This window comes from Lepidothrix coronata, unplaced genomic scaffold (assembly GCF_001604755.1).
Source record: "Lepidothrix coronata isolate B3197 unplaced genomic scaffold, Lepidothrix_coronata-1.0 Scaffold9, whole genome shotgun sequence".
Taxonomy (NCBI): Eukaryota; Metazoa; Chordata; class Aves; order Passeriformes; family Pipridae; genus Lepidothrix; species Lepidothrix coronata.
This window is the reverse complement of record NW_016690189.1, coordinates 8,333,571-8,354,646: the sequence shown is the minus strand read 5'-3', so window position 1 is coordinate 8,354,646 and position 21,076 is coordinate 8,333,571. Positions and strand designations below refer to the sequence as shown.

Genomic DNA, 21,076 nt, shown 5'->3' with positions numbered 1-21,076 from the left:
AACTTTTGCAATTTATTTCTTACATAGCTTTTGGGAACCATGTAATTATTTTTAATTTAATGGTGATGCAAGCCAGTAATCAAACCGAAACTTCAGAGTGCCTGGCATGAATGGAAAGGTTACTGCATTCCACTATTGATTTAACCAACACACCTTGCAGGACATGATGATGATCACGGTGATGATAGATCTATTAAACTACTATTAATTGCTGAGAAGCAGCTGACAGCAGTGACAGCAAAGAACACAGGATACAGTAAAAAATGAACTGTGTAGTCTTCTACTGAGCTGCTCTTAGCTAGTTTTGACAGGTCATGGAAAGTCTCTCATTTCTTTTAAGCTTAACAAAACAATGTATTTCATTTATATTGAACAACAGCACGTTTTGCAGTTGAGTCCATTTGTCTTGTCACTTCACATGTGTACACAAAACAATTACTGGAGTGGTAGAGAAGTCAGGGATTAAATACGGTTGGTAATTAACAGTAGCATTTCCAAAAATGTCAATTACTGGCCTGCCATGCTTTCCCTCCAAGTCAATGGAAAGCTTTCTTGATTGGAGTCTGGACAGATTAGCTTCAGCCTGGGTGTTTTTGCAAATGCTTCTGTAAGTGACTGAAAAGGCTGCACTGGTCTGTGGAATTCCCTGTGCTAGTTCTTCTCTACACTACAAATTTCCTTAATTATTTCCCACTATGGCATCATCCCTAAATGCAACTTTAGAAGCAAATGTATGCAGCTGCACAGATGGGCATTTGCCTAATCTAAACTTATACATAACCCACACCAGGTGTGGTCAGAGCCAGCATGGTTGTTCTAACGTGTGTTTCTGCTACTTGCTATCACACCACCATGACAAGAAATCCTTAAATGGATTGGGACATTCTATGGGCTTCTTTCATGCAGAGGAGCAGGTGCAACTGGGGGCACAGAAACAGCTTTAATGAAGGAGAGGGCGATGAAGAGTCTGAGAGAAAGCCAAGGCTAGGTGACATAGCTATTTCCATATACTCTACCGTAATTATGAAGATGGTGCTAAAGATGTGATTAATTTCATCCTTAAGTCTCCAAGAGCAGATGCTTCTGGTACTTTCCAATCTTGCTGGCTGATCTCCCAGCCTCAAAAATTGCCAGATATCCATCACATATGCGCATGTTCTGTTCACTTTATGTCAATACCTTGGGTCTATTGTAATGGACCTTTGAACTCTTTCCTCCTGCATACCATGCTGTGGAACAGATACCATTGAGAGCTCAGCCGTAGGTCAAAGAAGATTCTGCACTGCTAAAAAGGGATCAGCATCAGCGAAACATTGAAAAAATCTTGCTTTTCACTGGGAGGATAAAAAAACCACTATAATTTCTCTATCTGTTCGTGGAGTGATTTCTTGGGAGACAGCATTTTCTTGTTTGTAAATCAGCTGTTTCTCTAATGGAAGTAAGCAAATAGGTCCTACCCTGCATTCCTTTTTCCCCTCTTCTTTATCTGGCAGATGAGTTAAGCATGGAGACAGCACAGATAACTGACTGAAACTGAAACCACATTTCTAGGAAAAAAATTGCCCTTGGATTCCTCTTCCAAATTCCTCCTCAAAACTTGCTTCACTCAGAAAGACCACTGGTTTCTTAGTGTATGTCAGCAGAACCACTCATAAGACTTATGGACTTCATCTCTCGGTACATTTTTTGTGTCTCGTCCATTTGTTTATACCATGGGTGTCCCATTCTGGGTTTCTTCTTCACTGTCTTGTAAGAGTATGTACAATGCTGCAAAATAACCATAGGGAAGGTTAATACAGTAAAACTGATTACATTTTGGGATCAGTGGAACGATATAATAGAAGTCTGAATGACCAGCTTTTTAGGACTGGTCTGGCTCCATCTCAACCCAACCCAGTACACTAGAGCAGGTTACTTGATACAGTGTGAGTATTTCCAATATGAAGCAGCACGGCAGAAGGATGAGAAGAACAGGTTTTAATGAGAGAAAGGAGAAATACAGCAATACAACTGATACAAAAAAGTACACAATATAACACAAGTGTCTAATAAATAGCAGAGAACTTGAGAAACAGGAAGAAAATTTCAGATGGTTGAAGAAAGAGGCTTGCTCAAAAAGATACAATCTTAAGTCTTCATAGATATATATACATTCTTGGCAGTATAGGAAACGTACAGTTCTTACATAGAAAATACTGACTGTCTAAAGTGGTAGTATCAATTCCTGAAGAATATTTGCATATGGTACATTACGAAGTATACACACAGGTAATTTAGAATTCAAAAAATCTCCAAGTAAAGGAAAACATTACGGATCCCTTTTGGTAGACAGACTTCTCCTTCTAACAGCAGCAATTGGATCTGTTCAGTATTCAGTATGAAAACAAACATGAAAACCAGGAAACAGCAAAGAATAAGCAAACCTTTTTGCACAACAGATTATGCACCAATTAGGCAGCAAGACTCAATCGGTAAGAATAAATACTCCTGCCTCATCAACTTTCCCCTTGCCTTTCACAATCAAATTATTTTCCTTCTTCTCCAGTAATACTTAAGCTTCCCTTCCCTGAATTAGGTGAGAGTGAGTCATACCTAAGTGGGAAGAGCGTCAACAGATGTTAACCTTAAAACCAAATGAGGGAATGCTTACAGGAAGAGGTGTGCATCAGCCACAGCTCCTAACAGCAGCAGAACACAGCCTCTGTTTTGATGATAAAGTCTAAGCAGTGTAAGGGAGCCACAAAACTTCGGATAAAAGAAGCCAGTCTGTTCTGTTGCTGCTATTTTGGCACTTTCAAAACATACAAAGAAAGCTTGCCTCTTACAAGTCATACAGCTAGACAAGTAGAATAAATACATCTCCTGCAGAGCTTCTTAAAGATCTACCTGACACAGTATTCTCTTCCTAAAAGCCCACCTACCAAGCCATTTAGGTGATGCTTAAAGGGGTTTTGCTAATAGTTGCCACAGCACACAGGTCTCTGAAGGATGAGGGGAAGCTGTAGCGTGAAGCATGTGACACACAGAAAAACATTCTTCAGTCATCGCTTATTTAGACAAGAGTAACTAGTGTTCATTACTAAAGTGCTTGTACTGAGGAATCAGCAAAATATAATGCAGAAACTATTGCCAGGATTGCTTAAAATTAATTTCATCTTCAGGATGAAAGTGAAATTATAAATAAACTTCTGTATAAAAGATCAAAAAAAGTGCTCATACAGCATTTGTGCATCCCTTTAAAAGCATTCCCTATTCCATTCAATCATTACTAATTGAAGGATGGATAAGCCACATCCACGCCACCTGGGCAACTGTCAGGGATACCGGATAAGGAGAAAAAATGATACAGGCAGTAGTGAGACAGAATTTTATTATAGATGCCAGAGAAATAATAGCAACCAAAAAGACTTTGAAAGTGGTTAGCATTACAATTGAGAAAACTATGTCTGAAACTGGGAAAACCCAGGCACAAATTTAAAAAAATGGCTTAAAAATAATCCTGGTGATGCACACAATCAAATATGCAAAAAAGACTTTAAGTCCTGATTCATATCCATGGGAAAAAGGAGAGAGGAAAGTGGAAAAGTACAAAAAAGAAACACAAAAGGGTCTGGGAGAGTATCATTGGCAGGAAACCCTTTCACAAAGACAGGACAGAATCCAGGAATGTCTTCCTGCTTCTGCCTACATCCAAGCCAGAACCTGAGTTATGAGACCAGGCCCCAGGCTTCATAACTGCTTTAAGGACCTGCTGACCTAAACCTCCTTGAGACCGATCTAATCAACTGTTTAAAGCAGCATCAGCAACTAGAAGAGTGGGTGCAGAAGAGATTCCCAGTGGAGCCAAACCACATGGGTTTGCAGTACAGTTGAAGGAAAGAGACTGATGTCACACAGAACTTAAAGGAAGAGATACAGAGATTGATTACATATAGCTTGATACACCACCACAGCAGCACCAAGTCTTTCTCTGGAAATGAAATGGAGATAAAATAGAGGCTTTTTGAAAAAGCTGCTGAAGACTACCAGTCTGGTGAGTGTTTCCTGTCTCCACTTCACATGGACAAGAAATTGTGGATCATTCCCAGTGTCTGCAAACTTCAGAGTGTATCATGTGATTTCCCTCTGTAGCCCTGCCAGAAGTTTCTTGCTGCAGTTTGTTCTTTTAAACATTTTGTCTTATATTTTAGCTCTCATTTATTAACCAATTAAACAGCAGCTTATCAAGATTATTTTCTTTCCCTTCCCTGTGGTTCCTTGGCAATCCATGCTGCCCTTAGGTCCTGTTTTGGGAAATGCTAAGACTTAGCAGGCAGGAAATGTTGAGGAACATGTATTTGTTTACATGTTTAAGACAGGGTAGATGGGAACGCAGGCACTCACAGCAGCTCAGGTGCAAAGCCTTGATAAGTGAAAACAAAGTAAAACAGCTTTTCTAATTAAAGGTGTAAAATTAGCACGTGTTTTAAATACCTCCACAGAACCTGCTTGGTAGAACACAATTCAACTCTTTTGCCATTAAATAGCAAGAATTAAGTTTTTGTTTACCTTCTGATAAGTAACTGGATAGTTTGATATGAGAAAAATAAACCTCTTTGCTTGACAAGCCTTGCAGTGGGATACCTGGAAATACACAGTACAATATGAAGCGTGTGTCTGTGTATATATATATATATATATTTATAAAGCTCACACAAATCCCTCAAATTAAGAAACAATTTGTTAATGCTGCTTAATGAAAATTCAAAATAGTTCAATTCAGGGGAGATTTAGTAATAATTGTAGTATGAAAATACATGCTCTTTGTCAGTGGGAAAGGTTTAAGCACAACTGCTATATCCCAGAGCTTCCTGAACTCAAGACTAGGCAGCTGTGGAGCCAGAGCACATTGGCATAGCAGCTAGAAAGCACGTTTTCAGCCCCTACTGCAGAAAGAAGCAAGCTTGTTTAGTGGAAGGCAGACGCAGCTATGACTGTGCCACCCTTCCACTGGAAAGAACAAGTAAGGCTCGTTTAATGAGGAACACCTGTTCAAGGATCAGTCTTGCTGAGGAGACATTACCATCTTATAGTCATTAAGGAGGAAAAGTCCTGGAAGTGAATGTTCTGAAGCCCAGGAAGAAATAGGAAGTCGGTTGAAATGTAGACCAAAGCTCCCTAGAAGGAATGTCAGGACAAACATTGAAACAGCCCTAAGAACACTTCTGTTTATGACTTTATGACTGGGAATGTGCAGCAGCACCTTGGTGTGGATTTCCTCTAGCCTGTCATTTCATAAAGTTTAGACAAAGTGTTCAGAATTGAAGGGAAAAAGTGGCCAAATTCCTCAACAGCTGACAAAGGAATATTGGAGAAGAGCTGAAGGCTGCTAAGAGGGGGGAGAGAGAAAGACATCAGAGGAAAGAATGGACCTCGCAAAAACTGGATCTTTGAAAGATACCTGTGGAGTCATCAAGTCTAGCTCAGCACCCCCACAGTCAATCACCTGAGCAGAACCCTTCCCAGAAGTGACCAAACCAGAGGAGCTTCTCCAGCCTTGTGCCCAGGCCCCATCCCTTGCAGTGTGGCCACTAAGTTTCTTATTGGAGATAACTTACCTGGTGCATTACAGGATAGTCTCTTAGGTGAGAAGCAACCCAAAAAACCCTCCCCAATTGGTTTGTGTGGCCTATGAAGAGGAAAGGTAGGAAGGAAAAAGTTTAAGAGTGGGATTGCATATGGCATGGAGGCTGCAATGAAGGAAGACAGAGACAATAAACCTAAAATGCTTATGAGGCATCCTGTTCCTGTATAGGTTTCCCTCAGCACTGGCCTGTGATCTCTACAAGCTTTGCAGACCTCAGGCACACAGGTGCAAGCAGACTGTCTATGAATAGTCACGTTAGGACTTTAAAAACTTTGAGCACCATGTCATACTGAGCAGTGCAGGAACAGCCAGCATGAAGTTGTTTAAATTTGACCAGCTGTGCCTTTGGATGAAAGATCTGGAGGACAATTTGCAGGTTTCTGGCTTTTATCCCATAATACATTGAAAGCCTACTATTATTATTATTACTGAAACACAGATATCAAACATTATAAACAGCCCACATTTATGGTGCTTCTACTGAGATCAAATGCATGATTCTCTGTCAGCAATGACTACTGAACATATTAAGCACTGACTTTTCTCTTTTTGTTTGTTTAGGAATGGACCTCTTTTTAATAGCACAAAGTAACGGAAAGGATTGGTCACACTCTTTAGAAATTTGAGATTATTTTCAGTTCTTATCCATGCAGCTGGAGAAGGTCAGGAAGCAGTCTTTAAATATGAAGATTTGAGCACAAATTTAGCCAACTAATGACACTTATTTTGGGACCTTGTACTAGAATTTCAGTTATTTTTAAAATGCAACTGATGTTTTTCAGTAAGTCAGAATTACTTATAGAAGCCAATTTACACCAAAAGTGTGGTATAAATTTGAGCTGCGATCTGTTATTATTTCTGTTTTGACTGTATACTCCCCATTATGGTGTCCACCTTCTGTTTCAGTTCTCCAGTCAAGTGACAAAGTCAGTACACAATTCTAGATCTAGTCGTTATTGTTACAAACACAAATAAAAAAGAATTTGTGTATTATTTTAAAATTTGAATGTCTTAAGAGCGGTAGTAAAGGGAGAGGACCATAGGTGTCAGAGAGACCAGAAGGGTGAAAACAGTAAGTAGAAAAAACCATGCATGATAATTTCAGTTTTACTGGCACTATCATAAACAGTTCTTAGAGACTCTGGAGAATAACAGAGAAAGAGTCTTGGGCAGCCTAGGCCTCAAGAACAACAACAACAAAAAAAGAGTCAAAATGAGTGAGGAAAATAATGAGTGGCACTATCCTCATTAGGATTCAGGGAGCCAGCTGCAAGTTAAAACACACACTTCCAGTCCTGTGCATGTCCTGAATCACTGAATGGTCAGAAAAGTCACCCTAAAGGAGGGACTGGGATTGCACAGCCATGAAGTGGTTTAAGCTGCTCTAGAACTGCACCCCCTTAAAGCAGACTGTCCGTAAGGCCTTTAAGATTTAAAGCTGAGAAGGTACAAAGGGTCAAAACATGCTGAACATATGAAAGTATCCAAGTTTTGGTCCTATTCAACCCTTTTAAAATAAGCCACTTTGTAACAGAGAAACAAACTTTTTCCTCATCTACTACATTATAGTCACTTCTTCACAATCCTGTGTTCAATTCAGAAAGTGTAATGTGGGCTAACAGTGCGTTCACCCTGCTGAGCCAAGCTGTGTTCTGATAACCTGACAATAACTAGAGAGACAGCAGTGTGAAAGGTGAGGCAGGATATCGAGAACACTTTCATATTAGAGTGCTGTATCCATCTACAAAGCAAAGTTCATGGCAGGTAGATTTCTCCCCTACTTATGACTATGCCTTATTACCACAGTTATGGTACCATTACCAAGTATCTGATTACTGCACAAATTTCCAAGTCAAATAAATCAAAGTGGGTTTTTGGGTACTTAAAATCCAAGGTGACAAAAAACCCCCATATACAGGAGGGAATTAAATATGATGAGAAAATGCATAAAGCACACTACCAAGCATTTTAAAAATTAGCCACAGAGGTCTTCAGTTTGGTCTCTGACATCCGTATATCCATGTTTCTTGTGTGAAAATATATTTTGTAATGCATACTTATTCATCAGAAACCAAAAAAGCTCTGGAAAGTCAAGCTGAAATTTAAACAAGTGTTGTTTGGCATCTTAATTTGTGTTAGACCAGGTGGCAGCTGTTGCAAGATCATTTTTATTTAACAACTTTCTGTTTTGTTAGCAAAGAAAAACATTGTCCAGCCAAATCCTGCTGACAGTGAATAAATATTTCTCCTCCATTAGACCAAATATTTTCATTTGTCATTCTAATAGCTAGGGTAGAGGTAAAAGATCTGAAAAGATTTTTCTTTTTTTATATGAACTCAAATATATTTGAATGGTTCACAGTTTTATGGGAGGTGATTATTACTCCATACTCAGCACTGTTGAGGTTATGTCTGAAGTACTGCACCACACTTTGGTCATTATACTTCAAAAACTGGACAGATTTCTAAGGAAAGCACACAAAAGGTGAAAAACATGACCTCTGTGGAAGGACTGAGGGAAGTGGGCTTGCTCAGTTGAAGAAAAGAAAAACCAAAAAACTTTATTGACAAATCTCATAAAGATGACTGCATACTGGCACTGGGACTAGGAATAATTGACCAAACATGAAGTTGAACAAATTTATGGAAAGGGATTCCACTGGAACCTGTTAAGCTGACCAGCCACCACCACCACTGGCTCAAGAAATCCCTGAGCCACAAATTGTTGAGGAATATCCTGAGTAAGTATCACTAAAAATCTCTCTTTTCTCATACTCTTCTCTCAGCATCTGCTATTAGTCCCTGTCACAGACAAGATCCCAGAACAGCCTGGCCCTTTACACTGACCAAGTGCTATTCTCACACTATGCCTGCTTTTTTAGATGAGACTGTGTGAAACCCTGTTAATTCTAAAGAGTAATTAGCCTTGGGAACAAGTCACTTGCAGAGAAACAGCAGCCTTTCACTAAATACTTTAAAGAACAAGGGCAGTTTAGTATACTTGACCTCACTTCTGTCAAAAAAAAAAAAAAGAGGAAAGAAAGAAAAAAGGCATAGACTACAAGATTACAAAATTCAGTGTGGGCAAACAACTCCACACGGTCCACCATTTAACGGGTTTTTTATTACAGAATAAATTAATGAGACAGTTGCAAACTTTGCACTTCCAGTACACATACAATTTCCAATACTGTGTCAGTCACACAGACAGGTGTGCTCAGGACAAAGTCTGAAACCTCAGTAAAACTGGCTACTCTACCAGGTTCCATCCTGCACTTAGAAAATGAGGTGCAAGATTCAGTGATGTCCAGCAATTCTCTGTTGGGAGTAAAACTGTCTCACTGCCACCACCGAAAACAGAAGATTTACATTTGCGAATCTTGCCTGTAGTTGACACAGACACATTTAACTCCATTTGAAAGATGCTTGATTATCTGTCACTCTCTACATTTGCTTCCATGACACAACTGTTTTACAACTTCTGTCGTGAAGACAATACACTTAACAAAAGGGACAAATTATCTTCTTATTACACATCTTTGCCCCCATTTAAGCCTTTATCTACATCTTTAGCTGTAAAGTGAAGTGATATAAAAGATGTAGTGTCATATTGCAATCCAATCTAAGAAGTAAATATTATCTTTGGAGTGTCTTCCAGTAGGATAGAAGGAGAAGAAATTACTTAACCCTATATAATTACTTGGTTCTACTTACAACTTCACAGAACTGCTAACTAGAAATGGAATAGGGAAAATGCATTTATTGTTAACTCTGCTCTTCATAAAGAATTTTGGCTGCTGATATCCCTCAGCATAACCCATTATTTAGTATGGATTTCCTGATTAGCATGTTTCAAAAAGTTACAAAGCCCTAAGAAGCAAATGTTCTGTTTTCACAAAAATCTGTATCTCCGGTAACAAGCCAAAGAACACAGAACAGCACTCAGACCTCGACATGCTCAATATATTAACACAACTCTTTAGAGCTAATGCACACTTCAGTGTGTTCATCATATACATTATTTTAAATGCAGCAACAAATTGTGATTGCCAAGAAATCTCTCAGGTTCTTGAAGGAACATACAGCATGTATGGCAAATGACATAATTATGAGAAAATCTGGATTATGACAGAGTGCATAACACACGTAGATGGAACCTGGTTATCAAGTCAAGGGAAGTCATGCTTTGTGTGCTGTACACCCCTAGCCATATTTTTCTGCAGGGAGAATATTAAATAAATCAAAATAAATGACCTGATGGCTGTCATATACGGATGTGATGAGAGGCAGAGAAAGCAAGTGAGCCCACGTGTTCATATGTGTAGCTTCTCAGACTGCACTAAGACAGACCATGGAAATCAGTTAAAGTGCTTGTAGAAAATCAATTTGTTCAAAGCAGGATCAGAACTTCCTCCAAAAAGTCATCATTTGATCATACCCATGTCTAATGTCAAGGCTGTAATTTCACACGTCACCACCTTTGCCAATAATGTAAACGTGGGCAATCCCGAGTCTCACACCAGCAGCGCAGTCCGTCCTGATACAGCTGTTTGGAGGTAACTACTGTAAATGGCATCACAGCAATAAGAACAGTGAAAAGTAATCCCTAAAAAGGGTGGACTCATGAGCTGTTTTGTAACATGGCCACGAAACCCTACGTTGACACAACTGATGGATGAAAATGAACAACTCATGACGGATGGGTTTTTTTAGTTCAGTTTCATCACCAAGATCAACACATAACAAAACTAGGTTCCAAGCTGGCCACCAAAGTTGATTCTCCAGGACTTTTGCTAAGGATTGCATCAAAGGAATAAAGAGATGGCAATTTTTATAAATGTGAGATCTGAAACCAATTTTAGTAGCAATGCAAAGCACTCAGGCTACTACTGCCTTCATCCAAAATTGTGAGCACCGTAATAATTCATATCCTAAATCTGATCATCTTTCCAGGTTGGTAACACAGCCATACACATTGTAAACTATGATTTGAATCCCACTCGAAAAATTCAGGAGTATCCTTTCTGGGATACACAACATCAGATCATGAGATGATGGTGCAATGAGTTTATGGAAAAGCATTAATGGAACATACATTTAGGGAGTCCGAACAACTAGCTAGGAACAAAAAAAAAATCTGGGCACTTTGTGAACTCAAGGATCTCAAGTCAAGGATGAGGAAGACTTTTTCAGAAGCATGGACAATGCTTCAAACACAATTTATCCAAAGCAGCTGTTCTAGACTTGGTAAAAAAAATTGCTTACCAGAGAGAAAATAAAAGCGTTTCATCATCTTAGCCTAATCTTTACCGGTTACAGAAGAATATACTCTACCTCTAAGAGGAGGCTTAGCTTCTCAATACACTCTGAGAAGGATCTGATTTTTTCTTTTACCACACCCCCAAGACATCAACCATTCAGTTTCCAGTCACTTACACAAAACTAAGGGCACAGAACACAGTGTTACTGGTCAAAGAAAAATGGCAAGACATTCTCTTCCCAAAACCTGTGTATGAGGAGAAGACAGGCATTATATTGTGAAAGAACATGTAAGTCACATACTCCCTTGTCTATTAATTGGTATTTACCTCTCTACCATCTGTGAAGAAGTCCACATATTTCACAGTGTTCATGCAAAATCACTAACAGAAGAGAGGGAGATTGAAAGAAAGCACTTGTTTTCTGACATACCATCAAGAGTTCCACCCTAATCTGCTGACTTTTGTTGGCTTTTCCCATTTCCCATCAGCACCCTAGGAAAGACATTGCTCTGCACCACCTGCATCTAAAAAAACCTTTGCCCTACAGAACTTGCAAAACCCAGTAAATACTCTAAGTAACTGATGCAGTGTATCCAGGTTGGAGTATTCCACACAAAGAAGCTGCGCTCTTGTCATTAGAGACATGGGATCCGAGCTTCATTTTGTGTCAGAGAGCAAAAGGAAGAGAGGGCAGTGAAATCATTAACCAGTTCCTCTGTGAGATGAGCAGTTTCCTGTTCCTTGTAACATCACCACAGAGAAAAAAACAACCCACATAATCTCATACCAAACATCCAGACATCAGTGTCAGTTAACTAAGTTACAAGATACACCTTAGAAAATACACAATTGTTGTTCTCTCAAGGATTCTTAATCACACAAGTTATAGTTGTGATCTAAGGAAAAGTGAAAGAACATTAGGGAAAAGCAAGTATGCTGTTTAAACAAAGTACTGCATGTTGTTAAGCTCTCAGATAATTTTCTTCTAAGAAAATTACTTTAGGACATTAACAAAAATGTACAATCAATCATTATATCCAATTGAATAATTATATTAAGGTTCAATTTACAAAAGGTTAACAAATAATTAATAGCTGGTTTAATACACAGGTGTTTACTTCTCACCTACTGTCAATCCAACAGATAGCTTCTAGCTGTCTATAGTGCTTTCTACTGGTGTGCTTATAGCCTTCCCTAACATATACTTACAACACATTTCTCTAACATGAATTACAACTTCTAGAAATCATTTATTAACCCTTCATAAAATTCTAAATAAACCTTAATATGAAGCATGACTAACTTTATACTATTTCAGCCCCATACCCCAGGACATATCAAATACTAGCTCTTTCAAGTTTTTATTTAAAATTCTACATTTTATTTGGGTGCCACATCACTAGCTGCAGAATCACAAATGTCTACTGTGGCTTAGTCAACACACTGCAGATACAAGAAGTGAAACAAAAGTGGTGGGGGAAGATCACAGGGAACAGTTCAGGTTCCTCTAAAAGAAATGTCCTGGGTTTTTTTTAATGGAACAAACATTGATACCATGACAACAGAATCAGAAAGCAAAAACCGGAGTCTGTTGTCAATCAAGACATTGTTTTTTCTTCATTTTAGAAATAAAAAACCCACAATACATTATAATAAATAAATAAAACAGAAAACACAAAGGTCAATTCCAACCTCCATCACTAGGACCTTAAAAATGGAACAGCCATCTATTTCTTGAATGCAGCCTAAACTTCTCTTACCTGCAAATTTTCAATATACTTAGAAGTCCTATTCAGTGTATCAGACTTAGGGAACAAGATGTATTATATTTAGGTCTCCTATTTTTTCCATCCAGTATTTTCACCTTCACACCTCACCTCAGTTTTTTTTCCATCAAATTGCCTGCTGTTGGTTTAACAAAGCTCAGCTCAGACTTATACTTTTCCTTCACTTTCAGAGCCTCCATCTTCATTCTCACAGTCCTCCACAAGGTCTTCATGCTCCTTTGTCTTCTCTTCCTCCTCCTCTCCCTCATCTCCAAAAGTCTCTTCCTGCATTGTAGTAAAAGTGAAAGACCTGGCAGCAACTTGTGCAGCCAGACCAGATGTGAAGTTTAAATCTGTTGATATGTGGAGCTGGGCCAGCCTATGCTTGATTTTTGAATGCAATGCATCCTTAGAGGGAGGCTGTGAAACCTCTACTCCGTCCATACTGCTCGGCTTGAGTTCTTCAGCTTCCCCTTCACTCTGATAACACATTCTTTCTTCAGTCCCTGTAGAAACATCTTCATCTGCAGTACTGTTTTTGTTTTTCTCCATCTCAGGGTCTTCATACAAATATTCTGTCCTGCTTTTATCAGCAGCAGTCACTTGCGGATTAGAGTCTTTTTCTTCAGATTTATCACCACTTTGGCTGCAGTCCTGCTTTTCTGTATCTGAATTCATATGTGATTCCAAATTATTTAGTAGCTTCAGTGGTTCTACAGAAGGCAAGGGTTTCACTGCAGCTTAAAAAGGGGAAAAAAAATTAAATGATAACTAAAAGCAAGCTGCTATATATAAATAATTTATTTCTGTCTGCAAAGTTGCAAGATTATAAGGGTTAAAATGGCTTCAGAACCCACTAAAACAACAGAAACAAAATCCACGACAAAACTTAAAATAAAAGTGTTTTCTAATCACAAAGCTGAAGTGAAATGTGATAGCTACTTGTTGTAACTATTCCTTAAAATCTGTGATGTGAAGAGACAGCGCAAAATTGGTCGTGTTTAAAGCCGACATCGAACACAGATGATGCATTCAATGTTAAAGCAAAACCCAAGTGTAACTACTGTCCAGCACACAAATTTGAACTGTCTGCTTTTTAAGCAACAGTTTACCTAACCCACTAAAGACAGCTGGTACACGAGAAAGTCCTCATAGGCAATACCCGATCTCCAACGCCACAACATACAAATGCAACATGTATTCATACAATCAGGTAAGATGTCCTCAAATAAAGTGTGGTTTAATTTAGCCTCTCTTGAAGTTAGTAGCAGCAGCGAGTCCCATTGCCAGCAACGGGATGCTTGCCAGGAAGTCTCTCCTCCCAGTGTTAAGGGTTAGTACAACTCAGTACAATCACTTCTTGAAGAACAGACGTCTTTCGTTTTAAGAAAATGATATAATGTCCATTTCCAAGTAAGGGATTCCCTAAACTGCAGTAGCTCCATTATAGCAGCAGCACGAACATAAATGAGAGCGGCAACAGCAGATTCCCAAGTTGCATTTCCCTTTCTAATTCCATTCTGATTTTACCCCTGTAAGCAGAGACGAAAATAACTCTGGGAAATAACACGAACTTTTCATGGGAAACAAAGTTTACGGTAGTAGGATTTTTCAATTGCATCCTATTTCAGTAATATTTACTTTATTTTACAATATTTACAATTTTACTAGCTGAAAGCAGGCACATCATTACGGTTGTCATATTGATAATTCTTTTCATTAGCACACTGAAAAACTGAGGCTTTGAATTTATACTGTACTGTTTTTTTGAAAGCCTTTTATACTGAAGGAGCACTGCACCAGACTCATCTTAGTTATTAACGGAGTAGTTCTTTCCCCATCTTGTAAAAAACATACTGCTACTTACTTCTGCCCATTTGCTTGAAGAGGCAGGAATATGCACACTAATCTTATCATTTGGGAGCAAACTTGTTGCCTACTTCCTTTAAACAATCCTTTGAAAGCCAAAATTTCCCAAAAAATAAATAGATACCAATAGAGATTGGTAGCTGGTCAATTTGCAGAGTTGATTAGTTAATAAGCAAGGTGCAACTCATCAGTTCTGAGAGTATGGCTTTCCAAAGCTGAGAAATAGCTGTATAAGATCTATTGTATGGACAAGGTATGAGAAGGGGCAACAGCTGGATACAACACAATCACTTTCAGAATGAACTTTTTGAGGGGGGGGGGGGAAGGGGAGAGGTTAGGGAAAGGCTAGAAAGGATTTTGCTTTAGAGAAAGTTGTTTTACAACGTTTGACAAATGAAAACAAAGCCACTAACAACTTAGTACACCTTTTCAAAAGCACTTTCATTTTACTGGCTCAACAGGATGCCAAAGGACCAAAAATATAAGCTTAGCTAAGCTACACTCCCATAAATTACCTACTGCCCAGACTTTAAGCAGTATTACCATGGTGCTAGGCCTTGGAAAACTTGCTTAAGTCTAGTGCTTTGCTAAGATGATGTGTTTTGGTTTTTTTTTGGAATCCAACCTATCATCTCCAGTTGACTTCATGCTGTTTTATTTAAGACATATCAACTTCTTTGGAGCTGACCTCTTCTTTGTGGAAACCCTCACCAGCCCCTCTTTCAACAAATCAAAAACCCCGATGTCTTGGTTAGGACAAATAAATCAGAATGGCTATCTGGGTGCCTTGACTAACAGACTAAAGCCTTTGAATATTTCAGGATCTTCTTCACAATAATCATGAGTAAGGAAAACACAGGATTTCTGGAATATGATTGTCCTGTAAAAGTGAGATTCAAGAGGTCTACGGAAAAGTGGTATCATGGCCATCCATTGGCTTGGGCCAATGGAGACAAGAATATGAACCTGTCTGGATTTAAATCTTTAAGATAAAGCAAGCCAGAAATGTGAAAAGCACAGATCATAAAAATGTCTCTTTAAGGAATGACTCATGTACAGACAAATTAAGGTCTGCAGCAGTAATATGGCAGGGTCCATTATGCCATATTTAACTGACTTTTGTTTCTTTTGAAGAAATAATGAAGAAGTTCCTTAAAAACCAGTAGATGATGTTATGTCTGGTGTCCATATCAGTCTGTCAGATTAGACACACAGAGTCTGTGCCAAAAGGAGACAATAATAATTACTTTCATGAACTCCTCTTGTCTTTTCCAGTTTTGTGCGGGATGGAAGAAATCAATGCAGCTGGAGAAAATCACACTTTCTTCCCTCCCCACCATTTAATCTCTAGTTCTAAAACAATGTAGTATCTATACATTGAAAGGAAAAGGAACCAACACGAGCCACAAAGGCTTTCTTCTGGTGAACAGTTGCTGCAGACTACAGGAGTCAGCTGGCTCTGTCCAGCCACGGCCACAGATGGCCAGAGGATATGCTCATATGGACAGGTATCAGCTGCTAACTTCGGTAAGGAAATATCCTGTGCAACTCCTGTGCATCTCCTGACAAGAACTCTTTCTGCAGGAGTCACTAGGTCTGTCAAGACTTGAACTGGAGGTAGGACTCCTTCCTTCTTTCTTCAACAGTGAGGAAAGGAAAACTTAAAAAGATTTATGTTAAAAGTTGTGTAGTGTCTTATCTAACACCAGAGGAGTAATACAGAAATTCTACTCTTGAGCAGACTGGTGCAATCTGATGTCTTAAGGGTTTTTTAATGCAACTAGAAGAGAAATTAGTACCAATAGCCATGTGATCTCTTTTACCATAGTGGTAGCTTAACGGAAATAAAGAAGAAAGTTGTGAAAACAGATATTTTTTGACGGTTTGATGTCAAAAGAGACAGTCTCATAAATAGGTATGGTCTGTTAGTGTCTTTTCCCACTAAATTACTGAAAGATGCAATCCATGGTCTTTTTTTTCTGGTAGACAATGGCAAAGGCAGAATCCTTGGATAGGTTGCCAGACTTGAGGGTTGTTTTTCATAACACAGAACATAAAAATTTTTAGAGGGCTTTTCCTAACCTTTCTGTAAGAAGAAGAAATGAAAATGAGAAAAAGGATAAGACAAACTACTGCCAATTTTAAAGATACAAACACCTCAAGCAGTGAAAGGAATCAAGTTGTATCCAGTCTCATTGCTGTAACAGACACACTGTCTTGTAAAGGCAAGAGAAATTTTCATATTGCTGCCTTCAAGTGCAAGTGGTTGGAGCTTACCCAGCAGTCCTCAGAGTTTGTAAAGGCTAGTTTGGAAGAATTCTTCTTAGATGGTTTGTGGGGTTTTTTTTGGTAAACATATTCTGTATATGCACTCTCTCATGGAAACAAAAGCCAGTTTTACTCTTTTATGAGCCTTTAATATTTCAAAGTCTAGCTCTTCACTTTAACCTATATACTTCTGGAAGTCTGAAATAATTTCTGATGGTTTCTTTAAATTCTGAAAAGTAATTTATTTATGCACCCTGATTAAAATTAATATTTACTGGAAAGCCATGAAAGAAAGTCAGTCTCCATGGTTTATAGCCTGACAGTTCTCTTTATGCTGTGTTAGTATTTTTATGTGTTCAATATTTTAGCTCAGTGTTTTGCTTAAAGCCAAATTCCCATTTCTCTGACTTCTTTTCAATATATAGTAAAATGACTGCTAAAAGTAATATAAAGAGATGGAATAGTAAACTAAGGCCACACAGCTCTATCAAAGACACTACTATAGCTAAGCACTGTCTGAATCCTAACACAGTCAGAAGTTAGTGGCAAACAGACACCTACACTTTTTAAAAAAGAAATAGAAAGGAATTAATTTTAAAAAGCAATACTTACCATGTTCACTGAATAGCAGCTGTTTCCATTTCTGTCTTTCTATTTCTGAAGCTTTAAATCCAAGTACAGATTTCAATTCTTGTAACACCCTTTTAGATTCCTGTCTCTCTCGTTCTTGTCTCTCTCTCTCTTCCTGGGAAAAGCAGTAAAAATCTTCTCTTTTGTATTCATTATCTGTATCTGAATAATCAACATATGCTTCCAATTCCTTAAAAAACAAAGAAAGAAAGAAAACAAGCCTTGATCTTCACTGTCAGTGTAGACTCAATCCTACAATCTGATTCATGATCAAGCGATCCCAACACAAGCCAACAACAGCAATAGGATGGAGCCCTGTTTGAGCAGAGCCAGTGGATCTGACACTGCTCTTGGTTGTATGTGTATGATTTTGGAGCAAGTCCACTCATTGAAAGTTAATGAGATTTACCTTCATACACAAGTATGATCAAGTGATATACCTTGAAAGATCAAGTGACATATTTTGAAAATGTGAGTCTGTTTCCCCATAATTACAGGTGGAAATAAGCAATAAGCAATGCTGACGGGGGTTTCTTTTTTTTTTTAATTTACACCATGACCAATTCTTGGTAGTCAGGTATCTTGCTAATTTAACTTATGTAAATGCTTATTAAGAGGATATAGAGAACAGCAAACTCCTCCTCCAATTTTAAATATATTGGTTTACAAGCATAAAAAAACTAGAGTACCATTTATGTTATAACAGATGGCAAATAAAAATAGTTAAAGTAATTGGTCCCAGTTCTTTGATATGGAAAAAAATAGAGAGAGAATGCATGATGCATGTAGGGGCGAAGGCAAGGGAGGGACAGAGCAGAGCATGGCTGTTCAGTGTGCTTTCAGAATGCATCTGCTACTCAGTTATGGGATGGAGGAGGCCTGTCCCTCTTCAAGATAGCCTAACCATCACCCATGAGCTCCTCAAACAACACAAAATTGTTCAGTGTCACAGTTTGCTTTAGGTATCCAAAAATGCAGAAACTACATAAACTGAAGGCAGGATGGTTTGTGCTGGAGCTTGTCACTTTTGCAGCTGTGTCAATTTATCCATCAATATGTAAGTAGGACTCTATTTCATATATATTGCCTTTTAGCAATTCTCACTTTTTTCTTTATTATTCTGACCTGTGTTGCTGCTCTCCTTTTGTCACTCATTTCTAATGACATATATGAGAAGTGAACACTAGTTTTCTTTTTTCCAGGATAGGAAACATGGACCTCTCCATGGAACATCAAAAGGAATATAGATAATTTTTTTCTACAAGTCCAATTTTGAAATGGCACTGGCTACCTACTTGATCTTTCTCAGCAAGACAAGGAGGTCACTGCACAAGCAACTGAAAAAAAAATGGATACAGCAAACAATCCCCAAATATTATTTTAAATGATCCTTTTTTTTTTTACCTGCTCTTCAGGGATTGGATCTTTGTTTTCTATGTATATGGCAGGTTGTGTTAAAGGTACTGTAGTACGCTGTAGGTTGTCACAGGAAACTTCAATTTTGCCTTTAGGGGAAAAAAGAAAAGGGATTTAAAAAAAAAATCATATTTGAGTGTTGAACGAGGTTTTTGACTTAGTCAGGCAGGGTCCAGGCATTTTCATAGGCAGGATTGGCACACATGAAAAAAACCAGAAGGCTGGTTAGATTACACTGAAACACTGTGTTAGAGACCACTTACATAACTTAGTGGGTTTGATATAAGCTGCATCCAGTGGAACTCATGTTGAAATACTTCAACTAAAAACTCTCAACATTTTTATAGACTTTGAAAACCTGCAGGTGGCAAGAAAAATTGGTAGAACCAGAGAAAAAACTTGGTTCTCAAGTTTAAAAAAGAGAAGTAAACCAGTAAAATTATAGGTAAAAGAGCTTCAAATAACTGGAAAATACTGGAAGAAATAAAGAAAAATTTACAGGAAGCTATCTGGGAGGTAAGCAAGGAGACAATGGGACAGCCAGCGTAGGTTTATTGATAATCAAGATGTTAATTTTCCAGTGCAGTGACAGGTCTTATGAATAGAAAGACGCCAAAGACGTTCTGCATTTTGTTTTCAGTAGGGCTTTTGACATGGAGTCGTGACATTCTCATAAGCAAAATACACAGGCCAGGAAAAGTTGCTATTAGGTGTACAGAACAGTCTCTTGGATCATCACAGTGTAGTTACCATTTTCAGATTGGAATACATTGAGTGAGGAGTTGTGTCAAGTCCAGTACTCTTTAATATTTCCAATGGGTGAAAGAAAACTGTTGCAGTTCATTAAATCTGCTGATATAGAGATAATCTATAAGGAAAATCAGAGATACAGCCCAGGCAGAATTGGATTTCAGATACAGGATTTTGGTGACAGTGACTGAAAATTTTCGTGCTTTGGAACAGTGAAGTGCACAAATAAATGACAACTGACTGGGGAACAGCACTGAGAAAGCAGTGAGAAGCCTCAGTCACCTAAAGCCTGCTGCAAGCAAAAAGCCAAACTACATACTAGTACATATAAGCAACAGCACAGATGTTAGACACATGAAATAACATTTCTACCCTGCCACTGATCAGGCTGTCGATGGAACATAGTGCCCAGTCTGGGGCTCCTTCATTCAATGATACAGTGGGCAAACTAGAGGGAGTATAGAGGAAAACAGTGGAAATGATCAGAGGACTAAATATAGTTGTCAGGGAAGAGTTTAAGCATAGAGAGTCACAGAGAGAAGATACAAAGAAAACATACTAACCATCTTCAAGAATGTAAGAGCTATAAAGAGGAAATGGATTTGCATTGTGGGCAGATCAGAAGTACTGCTTTTAAATTGCAGCAAGAGATACTTCTATTCACTAATAACATTCTACTGGTAATGGAATTAAGTGCTGGAACAGATGCCTGGCAATACTGTAAAATGTCTCTAAAGAGAGGTTTTTAGGAACAGGTAAACAACATTTACTCACAAACACTAATTTATCCTTGAGAAGGGAAATGGGCCCATCTATCCCTATTTTCAATTTCTAATCTATACATTGAACACTTACGGATAGTGTTCTGAAAGTAGGCGGTCAACAATAATGCCAAGTTTGGTGGTGCTCAGTTATCTGCTTTTGCCAACAAGGAAAGTATGTAATTCCCTAGTGGCCTGGGCTGAGCTAAAGATCTGACATTCCAGAAATATTTACATGCAAAATTTAAAAGAAAGGTAAAGCATATAGTGAAATTTCAAGTAGAAAATTGACAAGATATTTGTTTTATAATTATCAATTATCAAGTCCCCTTGTCTATTGTGTAACTCTGCCTTGTAAGAAGAACATTTAAATAATAATAATAATTATAACAACAACAGAAATATGGTCCTGAAGGTATGAAGACAAATTTGGAAGAGTATATGGAAGTTACCAATTAAAAGCTTGCCTTCCCAAATCAGAGGAGTAAACCAGTTGCTCTAATACATGTACAGACTGCTCTGTTTGCCACCTGTATGGGATGATGCTATTGCTAAAGATACGCTTCAAGATCATGAATTCACAGTGTTTAACTAAAACTGCTGCTTTAGTTCCTGTCCAGTAGATCAAATGACAGCAAGATCCAGGAGATTACAGAAGAGTACTATGGTCTTGCTGTTATAAATGTCTAAAAAAGTTGTTTATGTTTGCAAAGATAGAGACAGTTTAAA

At 38.3% G+C, this 21,076-nt stretch overlaps 1 protein-coding gene across 3 annotated transcripts in view; it reads right to left on the bottom strand.

Moving 5' to 3' along the window:
• Positions 1–1,959: 1,959 nt before the first annotated feature.
• VEZT (vezatin, adherens junctions transmembrane protein) overlaps positions 1,960–21,076 on the bottom strand; it is a 65,561-nt gene continuing 46,444 nt past the window's right edge. For all 3 annotated transcript variants that reach the window (XM_017804425.1, XM_017804426.1, XM_017804427.1), the window contains exons 10-12: positions 18,825–18,925; positions 17,403–17,610; positions 1,960–13,393 (exon numbers count right to left, since the gene is read on the bottom strand). In XM_017804425.1, the coding sequence (XP_017659914.1) occupies positions 12,822–13,393; positions 17,403–17,610; positions 18,825–18,925 (881 nt within the window). In that variant the 3' untranslated portion in view covers positions 1,960–12,821. The remainder of the gene's footprint in view (positions 13,394–17,402; positions 17,611–18,824; positions 18,926–21,076) is intronic.